This window comes from Vidua chalybeata, chromosome 5 (genome assembly GCF_026979565.1).
Source record: "Vidua chalybeata isolate OUT-0048 chromosome 5, bVidCha1 merged haplotype, whole genome shotgun sequence".
NCBI lineage: Eukaryota > Metazoa > Chordata > Aves > Passeriformes > Viduidae > Vidua > Vidua chalybeata.
This window is the reverse complement of record NC_071534.1, coordinates 44,935,207-44,951,520: the sequence shown is the minus strand read 5'-3', so window position 1 is coordinate 44,951,520 and position 16,314 is coordinate 44,935,207. Positions and strand designations below refer to the sequence as shown.

The following is a 16,314-nucleotide window of genomic DNA, read 5'->3' as shown; positions in this document are numbered from 1 at the left end:
CTGGGAGCGCTCACCGCGTGCCGCGCCGCACGTCGCCGCCCGCCCCGGCGCGCGCGCAGGCGCAGCAGCCCCGCCCCGCCCCGGCCCTGACCTCGCGCTGCCCCGCCCCGCCCCGCCCCGCGAGCCGTCCGCGTCTCCCCGTCCGCTACCCCCCCCCCACCAGCGTCGGCCCGTGGGGCGCTGGCGCGCGCCCCAGCTGTTTCCGGCGCGCGGGGCGGGCGCAGGCGCAGTGCCGCGCGCCGCGGGTGTTGCGGTGCCGGGCTCCGCCGGCTCCCGCCCGCTCCGCCGGGGCGGTACCGCTCGTGAGGGTGCGGCCCCTGCCTGGCGTTCGGCGGCCGGGGGAGAGGGGGGAGGCGGGAGCCACTGTCCAGCAGGTACCGCCTCCAGGACGGGCCGCGTCGCCACCGAGTCGTGGGGCAATATGAAGACGAGGGGAACACGATGAACGCGTGCCGGGCGCACGGGATTCGCTCGCGTAACGGGAGGTGGGCTGGGGACAGCGGGGCCTGGACTCGGTGCTTGTTTACGTCGCCATTCTCGGCAGCGTTTCGGGGAAATGGCGCAAGGCAGGAACAGCGGCCGCGCCTGCCCCCGGGGCAGGAGGCGCCCCCGTGCTTATATAGCCTGGCCCGGCCTGGGGCCCGCAGCCCGGCTGCGCGGCGGTCACCCGGCGGGACAGGCACGGCGTAGGCAGAGGAGACTGTAAGTAACGATGGCGCTGCCGGCGGGGTTCCACCTCTGCTGTCACTGTGAAGTCGGCCTGCGCCGGAGTTGGCCTGCCTGCCTGCCTGGCAGCCCTTCTCGGCATTTGTCACGGGCTGGAGAAGCCTGGGCTTGCTTTTTCGGCAAATAATGGATTTGCGCCTGTGATATCAGCACAACTCTGGTGTGCTGTGTAAAATGCTGCTCCACCAGTTGCACCTTTCTTTTCAGAGTAAGGATTATATCCTGCCCTTGGCTCTTATGATGAGCATGTTTTGTTGAACTTTGATCAAAGTATTGGTGTCGCTCCTCCCCTGTGAGGAATTCTGCTTATGGGTGGTAATATAATAACATTTGAAACGTTGTATCTGCACAAGATAATTTGCTGAAGAAACAGCAATCAATATTCAAAATGTCATTAAGTGCTTCTGAGAAGAGTTACATATTGCTCAAGATGAGATTAAACTGTCTCACAGGGAGTACCGTGTTGAAATATTGGGGTGAGCTACCTACCAAATGGCCTGAGCAGTAGATTTTCCCATGAGATTGTTTGATTTTATTTGAATGTTTATCTGTCTTTACCAAAAGGATACACAAGCTTCATCTGTTTTAAACAACTCTGTGATTTTAGTTTAACTTGTTTCTGGTTTGGGGTTTCCATTGTTGGTTTTCATTTTGTTCTGTTTTTTTCTTTTTCAGACAACACTACATTACAGGACTTGCTTATTGACATATATTTTTTGGAATGAAGTAGAAAGCAACATAGAAAAGGTGCAATTATTTATAAGTAATGACAGTTCATTTATCCTTGGATGCATATTTATTCTTTTTGATTAACCCAAAAAGTCTTTGGTGGAAGCAGAGAAACAAATATCTGTGTTTCTGTAGACCTAAAGCCTGCTGGAGGATAAATCATGCTGCACACCTGAGAGCTTTTCATACAAGTGAGCCGTGGTGTAAATGGGCCAGAAGCAGAACATTTTGGTATAACAAGTACATTTATAGCCATGAGTTTTTATACTACAGAGTTTCAAAACTTTTAACTTCTTCTTCTAAAGGACTTACAAGGCTGAGCATTCGCATGTCACGAATTAAGAATACTATAGAATCTGTTTCAAAGGCAGTGTCTGGCACTCACAGTGAGCTGGTGTCACGGATAGCTCGATTAAAGTCCCACTCAGGTACTTTGGGTAAAGCAAATAAAAGTAGTGCAGATGCAAATAACATCAGCACAAATGTAGAAAATGATAAACAAGTTACAGATGTCAGAATTCAGGACGATTGCAACAGAGGCCCAGCTGCAAAGGAATCCACTTGTGCAAGTGAAAACTTGGAATCTGTGTCACTAAGTTCAAGTAGCACTTGTCAAGATACTCCAGAAGCTTCAGCATCTACTAAAAACCACCTTTTTCATATAAGCTACTTTTCTACAAATTTTGGAGAGACTTACAACTTCATAGCTGATCATATCAACTCTTACTTTAGTAATTCTGTTATGGAACAAGGAAGAAAAAGGAATGCTTTATTACAGGACTCTGAAAGTGAAGAGAGGAATAAGCTTGATTTATCAGCAAACACTGTAACAAAGGAAGAAAAGAGAGTGAATTCAGCAGGTACTTTAGCTCCTGAAGCAGAGATCTTGGGTACTGAAAAGACAAATACTGCTCTCCCAGTTTCCACTAAAAAAAGTATTGCAGACTTTCTTTCGTATCCCAGTAACAGCGTACAAGCTTTTGTCGACAGCTATATTGGTGGGTTGGTTCCAAAGTTAAGATCTGATGCAAAAGTTGTTTCATCAGAAAAGAGTAAACAGCAAGAACAAGAAGTGTCTGAGAAGAGTGATGAGGACAAAGCAAAAGAGGCCAAGACTGCTGAAGAGAGGGAAAAGCATCTGTCTCTTCAGAGAGAAAAGGCAAGTCTTTGTTTAGTGTTAATTTATTATTATTTCTATGTATATTTTGTACAAGTATATATATATAGATGCTACACTAGTGTATATACCTATATTTAAGCATAGATACACATTTACTTACGTAAATAAGTATATACCTGTGTGTATACTTACATACATATGTACACATACTTTTACTTACATATACATATTTGTACTTCCATATAAGTATATATGTGGTGTTCCTGTCCACAGCAAGGAGGTTGGAACTAGATGATCTTTAAAGCCTCTTCCAACCCAAACTGTTCTCTGATTCATTCTGTGCACTTTGATGAAAAAGTATATATATAAAACTATATAGATTTTATATATATATATATATATACATACTATATGTAAACTTACAAATATATATATGTACTTAAAAGTAGGTATAGATACATCTGTGTTTAAGTATTAGATGTTTTATGCAGGTATAGATCTGTTTATGCAAGTTTATACATGAAGAGTGTCTGTGTATGTATATATCAATGCACACACCTCTGGGTGTGTATGCTGTAGGTACATATATTTAGTTCATATATGCATAGAGTCCATAATTACAGACAGATCTAGTTGTGCTATTTTTTGTGGTTATAGTAATTTTACAGTTCATGGTTTGTTAAGAGAGTTGCCCTGAAAATCCATCTGAATACATATTGACATGTTTGTTTGGTGTATTCTTGCTGTAACTTTATTTCATTTTCTTCTAAATAAAGAATCAAAAAGGTTTGTTGATGATTTAAGCAGTGCTTACTTGGAACCTGTAGGAGATCTCTGGTACAACATGCTGTTCATTGCTTCTGAGAAATCTTAAAATAACACGTTGGAATTAGTCTTGATTTTGCACATTTCTCAGAGTGGTTTTATATTGTCTGTCTTCTTTAGATCATTGCAAGAGTGAGTATTGATAACAGGACTCGAGCTTTAGTTCAAGCACTGCGGAGATCCTCTAATCCAAGAGTCTGCATCAACAGGGTTGAAGAACTGACCTATCATCTTCTAGAATTTCCAGAGAGCAGAGGAGTTGCAATTAAGGTGCAAATAATTTTTATACTTATATAAAAAACAATCTGACAAATTATTGATATAGAACCACATAAAACCTCCCTTTGTGCTTTTGTGGACTAGTCATATTTCCTGTTTGCAAGGATTGCAGTTTGAGTGTCTCTTTTTATAACTTTTAGCTGGTTCAAGCAGATTCATATGCAAACTACTGGGAGTTTAGCTAAAGGCTCTTAAGATTGGAGTGTTTAATTTAGAAGCATACGGCATGGTCATGTGGATAGGTAGTATAGCTTTTTCCAGTGGTAGATAAAGGTCGTACACTGTGTCCCCTGTGGCAGTTGACCAGATGGGAATGTGCTGTACAGTTTATCTGTAAATGCACAGTACTTTCTATGCTTGTTTACATGCTTTCTTCGAAGAGAAGTGGCAAGAGAACCATCAAATAACGTAATCTAGTCGTACTTGTTTTCTTCCCTGCATTGACAGGGCAGGAGGTGGGTGGTAGGCTATTCTAGAAGTACTAGCTAAATCACAGCATTTGTCAACCTTGTGCCTTTTTCCACAAGATGTGACAAACTTGTGACACAGATTGTAGAATTTCTGGAAAAAGTAGCCTTTGGGAATGGAGTGCAGGCCAGATGAATCATCTGGGCAAGGTACAGGTGAGGCATTCACATAAATATATGTGAATTACTTTATTATGAAAGTGTGTATTTACTACTCCCATTTTTATTGTAATGCTGTGTATCTTTGTGGTAGTGTCCATTTAAAAAAATAATTTGTGTGGGAAAGCATTTAAAATTTTGTTTTGGTATTACGTACTTAGAAGGCATTTCTTGTTTTGAAGCAGTGCTGTACTTAGTAAGCAAATCTGGGTTTTTGCCTGTACTTGGTGTGCTTCATACTCAAGTAGTATCACACTTGGCTGATGTGGTACTAAGTCAATAAAATGAAACTGGTAAATGTAGCTTTCCTAGCTATTAAAAATATTTACGTATCATCTTGATTATTTAATTCTGATAGGCAGTTACTATAGCAATGAGGTGTGTACAGCATAATATTGACATTCTTTCTTTCCCTTGTTAGAGAAAGACGTGGGTTAAATATAGATTTGAAGATGTTTTTTTCCAAGTTTAACTAATATATTACTTCTGTACTTTAATGCCATGCTAGTAAATTTAGGAGTGGATTCTTTTGGTTTAAACATATAGTTAGAATGAAATATCCTTGTATTTATCAATAGGAAAAATTAATCCCATGCCTGTTGCGACTGAGACAGGCTAATGATGAAAGTCTTCAGGCTGCTGTTAGAGAAACTTTAGCTCTGATTGGCTATACAGACCCTGTGAAAGGCTGGGGAATTCGAGTCCTCACCATTGATGGAGGAGGAACAAGGTAAAACTTCTGGGGTTTTACATACTTGTAACTTTTTCATACTGCAACTTGAAGTAAAATTTCAGTCTCTCTTTGATAGATAAATGCCCAGAGAGGCAATTCATGAGTTACATTTCTGTCACATTTGACTATCTGAGGGATGGGTATTGTTTTTCTATGCATTTCTGTTTGAATGGTGTTTGTTTGGGTGCTCATTTTGCCATACACAGTTATCTCGCTCTATCCCAACAGAGTTCACACTGCTGCACACCAGGTACTGTTTCTTGATAGAGAAACACAAATCTGATGGTCTCTAATTCATCTCTCCCATTATTTCAGGTACATTGAATTGAGGCCAAGCAGACCCCGTACTGGAAAATACTATGCCCCAGGGGGTATAGCCTTGTTAAGACCAAAATTTAAGAGTTTTGTAGTGGGAAAGCAACTAAAATCTATCCTTAGTCTACATCCACAGAAGTTGATCACCCCCAGGACTTTGCTATAAAACAATATGGCTGTGGCTGTTGAATACTATGTTTGGTATGCCTGAGTATGTAATTCAAATTTAGTATTCATCATTTTATTTTAACTGTGTTCTGCTGCTCTTTTATTTCCTGAAATATTCAAGATTCTTACTGTTGCAGTTATTATAATTCGTTATAATGAACCAAAGGTGATTGAAAAGTGGTTAAAGCTATGTAAGATAAGACTGCCATTGTATGTGAAGGGGAATTTTGTGTTTCAGGGGTTTAGTTGCACTTCAGACTCTACGGAAACTAGAAGAATTAACTGGAAAGCCGGTTCATCAGCTTTTTGACTACATCTGTGGCGTAAGCACAGGTAATTATTAAGCCACAAGTTGGAGTTTTGCTATCAATGTGGTAAAAGAACGTCTGAGAATAAATATAGATTTTGCAGTTTCTGACTTAGAGTGTAAGCTGGAAAAGTACAGTTGTGATTTCTAGAGTCTTTGCTTCTGAATAAGAACTTTGGGCAGTTCATGACGAACTTTTGGCTTTAAACTGATTTGTCACTTTATAATTTTATGTGAAATCTTCAATTTGCTCATAGAAACAGTTATCTTTGGTATTCATAGAGCTTTACAGACTACTAAGGTAATATCCCTCAGGAACTGAGGCTGAGTCAGTTGTGTTTCCTTCATTAACTGCAGTGTTTTATCTTTATTAATTACCTGCCAGAAGGACAGAATGTGCATGTAGCAAGATCTTGAATGATCTAAATTAGAGGAAGTGGTCAATGCTGTGGTGCCCTCTCTTCATATTGGTCTGTACAGGCTGGAGAAATGGCTTAGCAAGTTCAGTAAAGCCAAATACAAAGCCCTCTGTCTGAGGTGGGCTGATGGCCTAGAAACCAGCTTTGCAGAAAAGGACCTGGTCTTGTTTGAAATAAGTTGGTCATGAGTCATCATATTCTAGAGCAAAGAAAGCTGACCACATTGGCTTGCATGGACAAGAACTGACCCAAGAATTGAAGCGTCTCTGGCCACAAATGTCTTGTTGTGGGCTCCTCTATAGACTCTTAATCTTTTGGGTGTCTTTTTGTACTGGGTCAGTCTAGCAGAGAGCCAGGGGGCTGGAGCTCATGACATGTAAAGGAGAGAGTGCAAAACCTGGGTTTATTTGGCCTTGAGAAGGCTAAGAGTAGGTCTTTACTCTGGTTCAGCTAATGGAAAAATAAAGAGAAGATGGATCTAGAATAATTTTTAAGGTGTACAGTGGTAGGAGAAAAGCCAGCAGACAAGCAGGAGTATGGGAAGTTATAATTAGGTACAGGATCGTGTTTTTCTTGCAGGGGTGGTCAGACGCTGGAAGTTGTTGCCTGTTCAGGCTTTGTAATCTCTGTCCATGGAGGTACTCAAAATTTTGCTGAACAAGTCCTTAGTAACCTATTCTAATTATACCTGTTGGAACAGGAGGTTGGACTAGATGATGTCTACAGGTCCCACCCAGACTTATTTACACTTGTGACTTAGTGATAAGTTACTTCTCCCTAGAAAGCAGGAAACTCCAAAGCATGTTTCTATTTTAAAGACAGTAATCTCCTTCTGAAATTGTTAGACCAGTAGCAGCACAAGTATGTTTTCTAACATAGGAGGTATACTGTAGTTTACTAGCTCAGTTTCCTTTAGAAACCCACATTCAAATTTTTTGTCATACTTATATTTGATCAGAAATTAATATTAAACACAGATCACCCTGAGTAGATGAAGTGTGTTTGAAGAGATTTGCTTAATTGACTCAAAATAGTGGAGGAGAGTGAATAGGTCTCCTAGACAGAATTTGTTTACAGTCACCATATAGTTCCCTGCTTTACATTTTTAATAGTCTTCCAAATAAATCCTTCATTAGTTAGCAGTAAGTGGTTGTTTCTTTGGAAGATGGTTTCCATACAAATTACTTTCCAGTGTTGTCTTCAATGAATAAAGGTGTTTTACCTTGGATAGAGAGGCCTCGTGTTCTTAATTTACTCCCACTACTGTGACTAGAACTTTGTTTTTAATTCTTCCTCAAATTTTGGGATTTATGACTACTAGTAAGTACATAGTTTATTCTTTTAAATTTTGTTTACACAATTAAGCTTTTGTCTGTGATTGTCCAGTTTGCAATAATAAATGGAAAAACATGGCTGGGTGAGGCTATGCATGTCTGCCAGCACTGCTGGCAGTTCTGTTTGTATTGACAGTACATATGCCAATAGTCTTGCAGTTGAATGAACTGTGCTTTACAAGAGTGATGGATTAAATGATTGGCAGGATGCCTCTTGTGCACTGCACTTCTCTTTTCTGCTGCAGTTTTTGTATTTCTTATTATTGTTCGAGCTGTTTTACCTTTGAAGTTTGGAAATGCCCTTGCTGTGAATTCAGCATCACTTTGTAGTTATCTTCCCCATGCTTCTCTTCATTGAGGGTCAGAGGATGTAAATGCAGGCAGTCACAGAGAAAGGTCATTGCAGTGATGCTGTAATAGGCTCTGCATACTTTGAATCTGCTCACCAAAATGGCAAATGTATGATACCGGTAGAACTGGTGCTGGAGAGTTTAGAGGAAGAGAATGTGGCAGAGGATTTGCATGACTCAGGAAAATGGTGTGTCTCTGCTGCTAGGTGTTAGGTGTGCCTTGAATACGGGCATCTGGTGATTCGGCAATTGAGATAGTTTCTCTTGATGAAACTTTGTGTCAAGTATGGTTGAAACTTTGTGTCAAGTAGGCCCAGGTTGTCTTAAGCATGTGTGCTGCCTTTTAAGAAACTGAGACCGTCAATCCTGTAATGCTCAGCTTTCACAGTTGGTGGGCACTGCAAGAGTGAAAAAGGGCTTGGAAGTCATGTTTCTTTTAAAGCCATCTGTAACTTCTGCATGTATTTCTTTCTGCACACGTATTTTTATTCTATTTCAAAAGTTGGCACCTTTTAAAATTAACTTTATTCAAGCCTATGGCATTTATTTCCAGATTGAAAAAATCATGTGTCCTCATTATTACTAATGATTAATTACATGTTCTTCTCATGTATGGCACAACTAGATTTAAAGGTTTTGTGTGTCCCTTTTGATTTAATATAACTGAGAATTATAGTAATGCATTAATTGTATTTTTCTACAGTCCTTTTAATGGTATTTAGCAGCAATGTTTTTTGAGTGCTGTTATTTTGTTCCTGCAAGGGTAGGTCATAATTTTTGTTAGGCACACACTAGATGGCAGTATGTCTGAAAAGAATTAAAAATGGTTGCAACCAAATGTAATCCAAACTACTGGAATCTCCTTTATTTTTGCAAAATTTTCCTAGAATGTTTGTCTACTGACTCAAGAGTTTGCTCCTAATAAATTTTTAGTACCACAGCATAGATTTCTCTTACTCATTTCTCTTTCCAGGTAAAGTAGTGGATTTAATTTGCTTTCTGCCATATGCTTATTGTAATCTGCAAAAAGAAATAAAACAATGTTTTAACTTCTCATATTTGTGTTTTTGAAAATAGACTTTTTCTATCTTGAATATGTTTTTTAAAACATGGTTTGTGATCTCTGAGCAGGAATTTAGTGAAATAAATGTCAGTTGGTCTTGCTGTTCCAAGATAGATATTCTGTTAACCTATGAACTATATTAACTGGTAATCCATCTTTGTAATCTTATTCCAGGATACGTTTTTGTAATATTGCAAAATATTTGTTTTTTTCAGGAGCTATACTAGCTTTTATGTTGGGGTTGTTCCATATCCCCCTGGATGATTGTGAAGAACTGTACCATAAGTTAGGATCAGATGTTTTTAAGCAGAATGTCATTGTTGGAACAGTCAAAATGGGCTGGAACCACGCCTTTTATGACAGTGATATATGGGAAAAAATGCTCAAGTAAGTAAAAGATGATTCGATTAAAAATAATTGTGCAATGACTGAGTGCATTTGGTTTTGTTATTGTTTCACTGGTGTGCAGATTCTTAAAAAACTAGAAGGGATTAACGTATACTCTCATTCTTTTGAAATAGCTATTTTTGTATTTACCAAGATGCTGGAAGCTTTTAATGTAATGATTTACGTTTCTGGGGAATAAAGTAAGCTTTACTGCACTGATTTCTGATTATATTCCTGTATGCTTGCCAGCTCTGCTTGATCTGACTCATTACAGATTTGCTACAAATTTTACTAACCACCTGCTGTGCCCTTTTTAGTAAAGGAGATTGGCAAGAAGTGAAATAATGTGCTGTAGTAGGGATTTCTGATGTTAGCTGCTATATCGGAGGGCTTTGTCCATTGCCACTTTCTTTGAAAGGGAAATGAGCTGTAAGGGTTGCAGTGAAAAATTATCTGCAGTGCCAGAGTTGCCTGTGAAGTGTATCCACTTACATTGATGGCTGCTCAGGAAAAGCCACTAGAAAGAGTTATTATATTACAGGTTTTATTTCTTAGTTTTATCAATCTGTATTTGTATTGATAGTTCAATTGTTTATAATTTTTAGCAAACTAATGTCATAGCTTCCAAACCAGCATAAGTTGGCCCTGCCACTGAGATAACTGAACAATCTTTTCTGAGAGAAAATGTAAAAGGGTAAAAGGTTCCTTCTGATAAGTAATAACAAGTTCCTTTGGGAATATGATTACTGTGTTTTATGGGATTAAAAGAATTTTTATGACATAATAGTGGGACTTACCAGTAGTGTCTGAATTTTAAGCATCTTACTTCTTTGATGAAGTGGAGAGAGAAGCTTCTAAGCACTTCTCTGTGCCCTTGCATATTTTTAGAAATAAATACATTTATCAAATTAATATCATGAGCTTTTCTTCTCAGGTATCTGAAGGTCTTTTTTTAGAAATTAGATTTTTTTCTGTCTTCCATTATTTCATTTCCCACCCAATTAAATGAAGTCTTGTGAAAATCACAATAACCTGATGTGAAAGTATTTTACATGCCTTTAATTAAAATACTGCTGGTTTTCTGCAGCTAGATGTAGCACATGAGGGAGGTAAAGAACTCTACTCCTATGCAATAGACAAAAGCAGGCAATTAATACATTATCCCTAGAGTAAATTAAAAATTAAATGTGCTGATCAACAAATGACTTCTTGGTCACCTGCAATGTTGAAGAGAGATGCTATGCCTGCACAGCATTTTGTTGAAGGGATTCTTAGAGGCTTCCCAGGGGTGTGGGGGCCTGGAGCTAGGAAGGGAATTGCAAGGTTATATAATACCTCTTTACAGCAATATTGAAGGTCAGGTCTAACATTGTTATAGCATGGGGAAACTGCTGTATGCTTTGTTTTGAATTCAAAAGCATTTCTTATGCTGTGTGTGTTTTTGTAGTTTAAATGTTAACTTGTCAGCCTTGCTTGAAATAGAGACAATCCATTGACATGTTACAGACATGTAATACGTGTTTAATCCTTCCACCATATCGGTGGTGGTATTTTCTGTCAGAAGGTGTTCTTGCTGGAAATAATTAAGTTGATGTTTCATCAGACTAATGTTCCATGCATTCATGGGGTATATTATAAATTGCATTTCAGAAAATGACAACTAATTTTGATTAACTGACATTTCATTCAGAGTACTTTAGGGAATTGGTTTCATATGTTCAATGTATGTCTGTTTTAACTCTTCTTATGTATTTCTTGAGTTGCAATTTGGGGACTGGTTTTAATAATTTACGTTATGCAGAAGATTTTACTTACAACATACCAGTGTATGTAATGCTATATTGAATTGCATTTGTAAGAACCTGGCTTATAGTTCCAATTTCTTTGTTTTCTTTTGACTGTTGTTGACATATACAATTTTCTTCTTGCATGCTGTCTTAAGAAACTTCTGGAGAAATTTGGTGAGCAGCTAGGGGTTTTCACAAGCTAGCTAAAATCTCATATTGGGAATTTATAGTCTTGAGAAGCAATCAGTCACTGTATGAAGCATAGGATAAAAATCATGTGTTCTCTTTTGATAGGAAAATGGATAATATATATGTTTGGGAATACAAGCAATAATACTTCAGTATTTGTTTTGCATAGTGAAATATAAATTGATACTGCTCTCTAGTCACTAGATGAGTAACACATTCCATACCAGCAAATGGTATAAAAGTCTGTGGTACTACAGTTGCTGTTGGAAGAGGGTGGAAGTTACAATTTTGCCTTTTGCATTGAGTGCTCTTTCTCTAGAATATTTGCATCACTGCTGTAGCCCATTAAAATGTTTCTTCTGGCATATGGTTGACAATATGTTCTTCATAGCATTGTTGAAATAAGTGTTGCAATATTAGTGACTTGAAGCAATGAAAGAGCAATGTTTGTGAAAGAGACTCGTTTAAGTAGGTCATATCTAGAGGACATAGGTCACGGAGACAGAGACAGGCAAAGTAGATAAATGGAAAAATAGGATGGCAAAATAACCAATGAGTAGAAAACTGTTAAAATGCTTACAGGATTTAAAGTAACTTTAATATGAAAAGTGATTTGGGTTGTCAAACGCAGTTTAATGAAACATTTGTATGCTTGTGGTCAGACAAGATGATTCAGTATTTGACAGTTGGGATTGAAAATACATAAAATACTATAATGCCATCATATTAATTTACAATACAGTTTCATTTAAAATATTATTTGCAGTCTTGGTTTCCCCATTTTAGGGAATATTTCTGTTACAAGATTGGGGAAAAAGTAACCAGTGGCCCAAAGACAACACACATTAAGAGTCTTTATCATTAACAAAAGCAAATGAGTTAAAATGGTAATTTAGGATAGTAAGGCATCTTGAGAATTACCAGTTTCTTCTTTTCTTTGATAACAGAGGACTATTCAATAAAATTAGAAGGCTTTATTTTTTAACACAATATGTGAATAAACTGTGGAATTACTTCTGCTGTGACTTCATAAAAGAAAATTAAACAGTGAGAAAAATACATTTATTTAATATGTAATTACAGTATTAATGGTAGCAACAGAACTAAATGAAATGTGGAGGTGATACTAAACTTTTCACCTTAGACTGTAATGTCTGAAGTTGCACAGTAGTTGAAAGGATTTCTTGTACCTACTCTGGAGTATCAGTTTCTGGCCTTCATGAAAAACAGGATGTGATGAGATAGTTACTCAGTTTGATGGTTCCTATAATTAAGCAGAGGATATTGCTTATGCATTTTTTTAATCTGTACATTTGGGGTTTGGGAAAAAATACCTAATACAGACATTTCAGAAGTAGATGAAAGTGATGCAAATCAGTAGATGTCTTTGATAGCTCACCTCTGTCAGTCTCATTTCTTTTATTCCTACTTCATGGTTCTGTGTGCCTTCATCTCCTTCTGTAATCAGTTAATGAGTGCAGATGTCACTCTTCCCCTTTTGGTTGGTGATTCTGAGACTAGAATCAAAGCAAAAATAAAAACAAAACAGTTATACGGGTACAAGAATTGTGTCAGCAGGAGTTTTCCATCATAGGACTGGAACCTGTCTCCCTTCCTCCCTGTCAAGGACATCTATGCAGCCATCCTTCAAGCACAAATATCCACTAGAAGAGCAGCAAATTGTCGTAATTGCACATACAGTCTACTGTCTGCATGGAGGACTGCTGCTGTGGTAGCCATTAAAGCTTCTTTTGTCTTCTGACCTGAGTAGGTCGATAAAGATGTTGTTTTTAACAGTGGAAGTGCTACTCCCTCCTGTCATGGATGTAAGCTGTAGATGGATGATCTTATAATAACAGCACATGGAATATCTTTTCTTTAAAAGTGTGGCAGTATGGGAAACCATCATTGCAGAATAAGGCAGATGCACCACCAGTGGGTGGGCTGTGTTCTAGGGGAGGAAGAAAGTATGCTGATTTAAAGGAAAGCCTATTTGGAATCATTATCGCTGACCACCCACTCTCTAGGAATTTTATACCTTTATTGTAAGCAAACCAAAGTTGAAGTAGATGCTGAGGTGAGATTACTAGCTAGTATGGTAGTTTGCTCCAGTCTCCTCTACTGTGCAGAAGAGCTATCTTGTTAACAATGGGAATACTGACCCTGATATGATGAGAAACTACAATGCTGATTAGTGCATTTATGAAATGCACTAATCATTTTCACGTTAGTGTGATTTATGAAAATGTATTCATGTGAAAAAATACTACCTTAGAAAGGAATGGTAAATACATATTGAATTACTGTTATGGAAGACTACATGTAGATGTTTTAAGTTTCTTCTAAATCATTTTGAATGCCATCTTCCTCTCTGTAACTTTTGTTTCTGTAACTACAGAAAAGTGATTTTTCATTACTGTAGAATCACTTAATAAGGATGTTGGCTTTTTGATTCCTAAATGTGGCAAAGTATTTTATCTAACTATGTAGTTGAGTAATTGTAATGATTTGTGGTTAAGTATGTGAGCTGAGTAATTTGAATCAAGACCTCTTCAGTCACTCTTCAGACTTATTTCCAACAGACTAGAAGGCTTGAAGTGTTGGTCCATTGAAGTCAATTGTATAAATCTGATTGTTAAAGTGAAATACAAACATTGCTTCTTTTAAATGCAAAGGTCTCAGAAATAAGGATGATAAAAATGTATGTCATGTTCATGGTAAACTGATGGTGCATTTTCAATTTTTTACGTTTTTTTGTAGAGAAAAAATGGGCTCAAATCTTATGATTGAAACTGCAAGAAAGTCCAAATGTCCAAAGGTAAGTACAGTTTTCTAAGATAAATACTAATTGTGTATTTCACAAATACCCTTAAGAGTTCTGAGTAAATTCTATACCTAGAAGAACATTGGATAGACAGCATGAATGTTGAAGTGCTTTTCAGACTTCTATATGTGATAACCCATGCTTTTAAAGAATAAAAATTAATTAGATTCTTAAATTTTGGCAGCAATTTCTGATATTTTTATTACTTTGAGTTGTAACATATTTCAGAGATGTTAAAAAACCTGTAAGCATAGAAATACTGGGTCAACATTGTGGGGTTGTGCTAAGATTGTTTTTTTCATGTAAGAATTCTAGTGTCTGGAGATTCTGTCATGTAGCTGTGATCTGTGTTCCTGTGTTGCAAGAGGACAGGGTTTCTTCTCACTTTGTTTGGAGTACCTGTTTTTTTCCATTCACATTCTTGGGCCCCAAGATCTCTTCTCTTCCTGTATGATAGAAAAGGCACTAAGTCATAGGAAGGGTGTTACATAGAGCAGCTTGAGAGTGAAAGATGAGAAAGCATGGGTATTTTATTTTTGGTGAAGGATAGGGTGTGAAGAAAGAAGAGAAATATAATAGGTTATATTTCAGAACAATCTGTAATTAACAGGTGTTTTGGTGTCATAGCACTATATTCAATGCTTTACTGTTAAATGGAAGATATTCACATTTTTCTAAACATAGAAACGTGTGCCTTACTGACTGCGTTCCTAGTTCGTGTCTAAAACAAGGACATGAAAAGGCTGGTGTGGTATGTTGCTTTCTGAGAGAGAAGCTATCCTATGTTGACTTGAAAGTTATCTTTGAACTGGGATCTTTGGCTTCCTTCCATGTTCTTCAGTAATAAAATGTGAATATAAATAGAGCTGAAACTAGCTGTTCCCACTAATCTCTTTATAGTGCTGTCAGTGGTGGCACTCTTTACAAGGCACAGCAAAATCAAAACAAAGCGCACAGTTCTGTGCTCTGCTGCTGCTAAATTCATGACAAGATGGGTTTTTCCAGAAGGTGCTGAGCACTTTGCGGCTTAGACTGCATCATGGAGTGTATATGGATATTGCCAGAAATTAAAGCATCCTTTTAATAAGTTTTCTATTTCATTTTCTGAAGTTATTTTTCTTACTGATTCTGGTAGTGCTTAGAACTAAACCCTCCTTTTGAGAGAAACAGGAAACTTCCTCCATCAAATGATGGAGTGTGAATCAGGCAGTTCTGCTTTTGCATTGTAATGTAGAAGTTACACTTTCGTTTTCTATAAGGATGAATTTAGAGTGAGTAAAATTATTTAAATTAAATATCTGAAGAGTGAAAATGCATACAGTGATATCACAGCATCAGCTGTGCTGTTGAGTAATGTTTCACGAAAACACCCTACTCTGTAAAACAGTAAACAAGATAGAATTGAGCACTCACTTGGCTGCTGAAGAGTGTTGTTCTGGCAGTGCCAGCCAGGCTGGCTGCATCACCTCTAAAGGTCTTACACATTTTAACACTCGCCCGTAATTACATGTACTTTACATGTACTTGTGATTAGATCTGTAAGATACATTCTTTCTGTTGTCATAGTTGGGTTTTTTTAATGGAAATACCATTTTGGCTTTTCATTTAGATGAACATATGTGATTTCTGTTACTGGCATCTCAGTATCTTTACAAAAAAAGCCTTGAAAGATTTATGTTTGGTTCTTGTGCAGGAGAGATTCTTACTGCAATTCTTCAACTCTGGTTGCAATATTAAGTAATCATTTTCTTTGGGAAAGAAATTGACAGCTCTGACATTCATATTTAATGGCATTGTTGTATTGCTGGTTACAGACTCCTGAGAATGAAATACTATTTCAAAAGTAAAAGTATTTAAAAATCATATAGTTGACACCAGAATTTTGTTTAAATAGCATAGATATTTGTACAAACAGAATAGCCAGTGGAAACAATTAATTGCAAGTTAAAAACAGCATTTTCTTTAGGGATTTGGGTCTCTTGTTTGTGTTTTACTTTCACTTTTTAAAATTTAGGTAGACATTATAAAAATATAAATAAATAATAAACCTAGTAAGATTCCAGAGGTGCATTCATGTATGCTTTGAATTTCATATGGTGGGAAGCTTTCATTCTCATATTATGGTTATTGTCA

The 16,314-nt window shown here is 37.7% G+C and overlaps 1 protein-coding gene across 2 annotated transcripts in view; it reads left to right on the top strand.

The window, feature by feature from the left end:
• The first annotated feature begins 248 nt into the window (after positions 1-248).
• Positions 249-16,314, top strand: part of PNPLA8 (patatin like phospholipase domain containing 8) — a 35,925-nt gene continuing 19,859 nt past the window's right edge. Inside the window, exons 1-7 of one of the 2 annotated variants that reach the window (XM_053942360.1) lie at positions 249-374; positions 1,402-2,614; positions 3,521-3,670; positions 4,884-5,035; positions 5,760-5,854; positions 9,210-9,381; positions 14,118-14,175. In XM_053942360.1, coding sequence (XP_053798335.1) covers positions 1,493-2,614; positions 3,521-3,670; positions 4,884-5,035; positions 5,760-5,854; positions 9,210-9,381; positions 14,118-14,175 — 1,749 coding nt within the window. In that variant the 5' untranslated portion in view covers positions 249-374; positions 1,402-1,492. Of the gene's footprint in view, positions 486-1,401; positions 2,615-3,520; positions 3,671-4,883; positions 5,036-5,759; positions 5,855-9,209; positions 9,382-14,117; positions 14,176-16,314 lie in introns of both variants that reach the window. The other variant, XM_053942359.1, reaches the window with a different exon arrangement.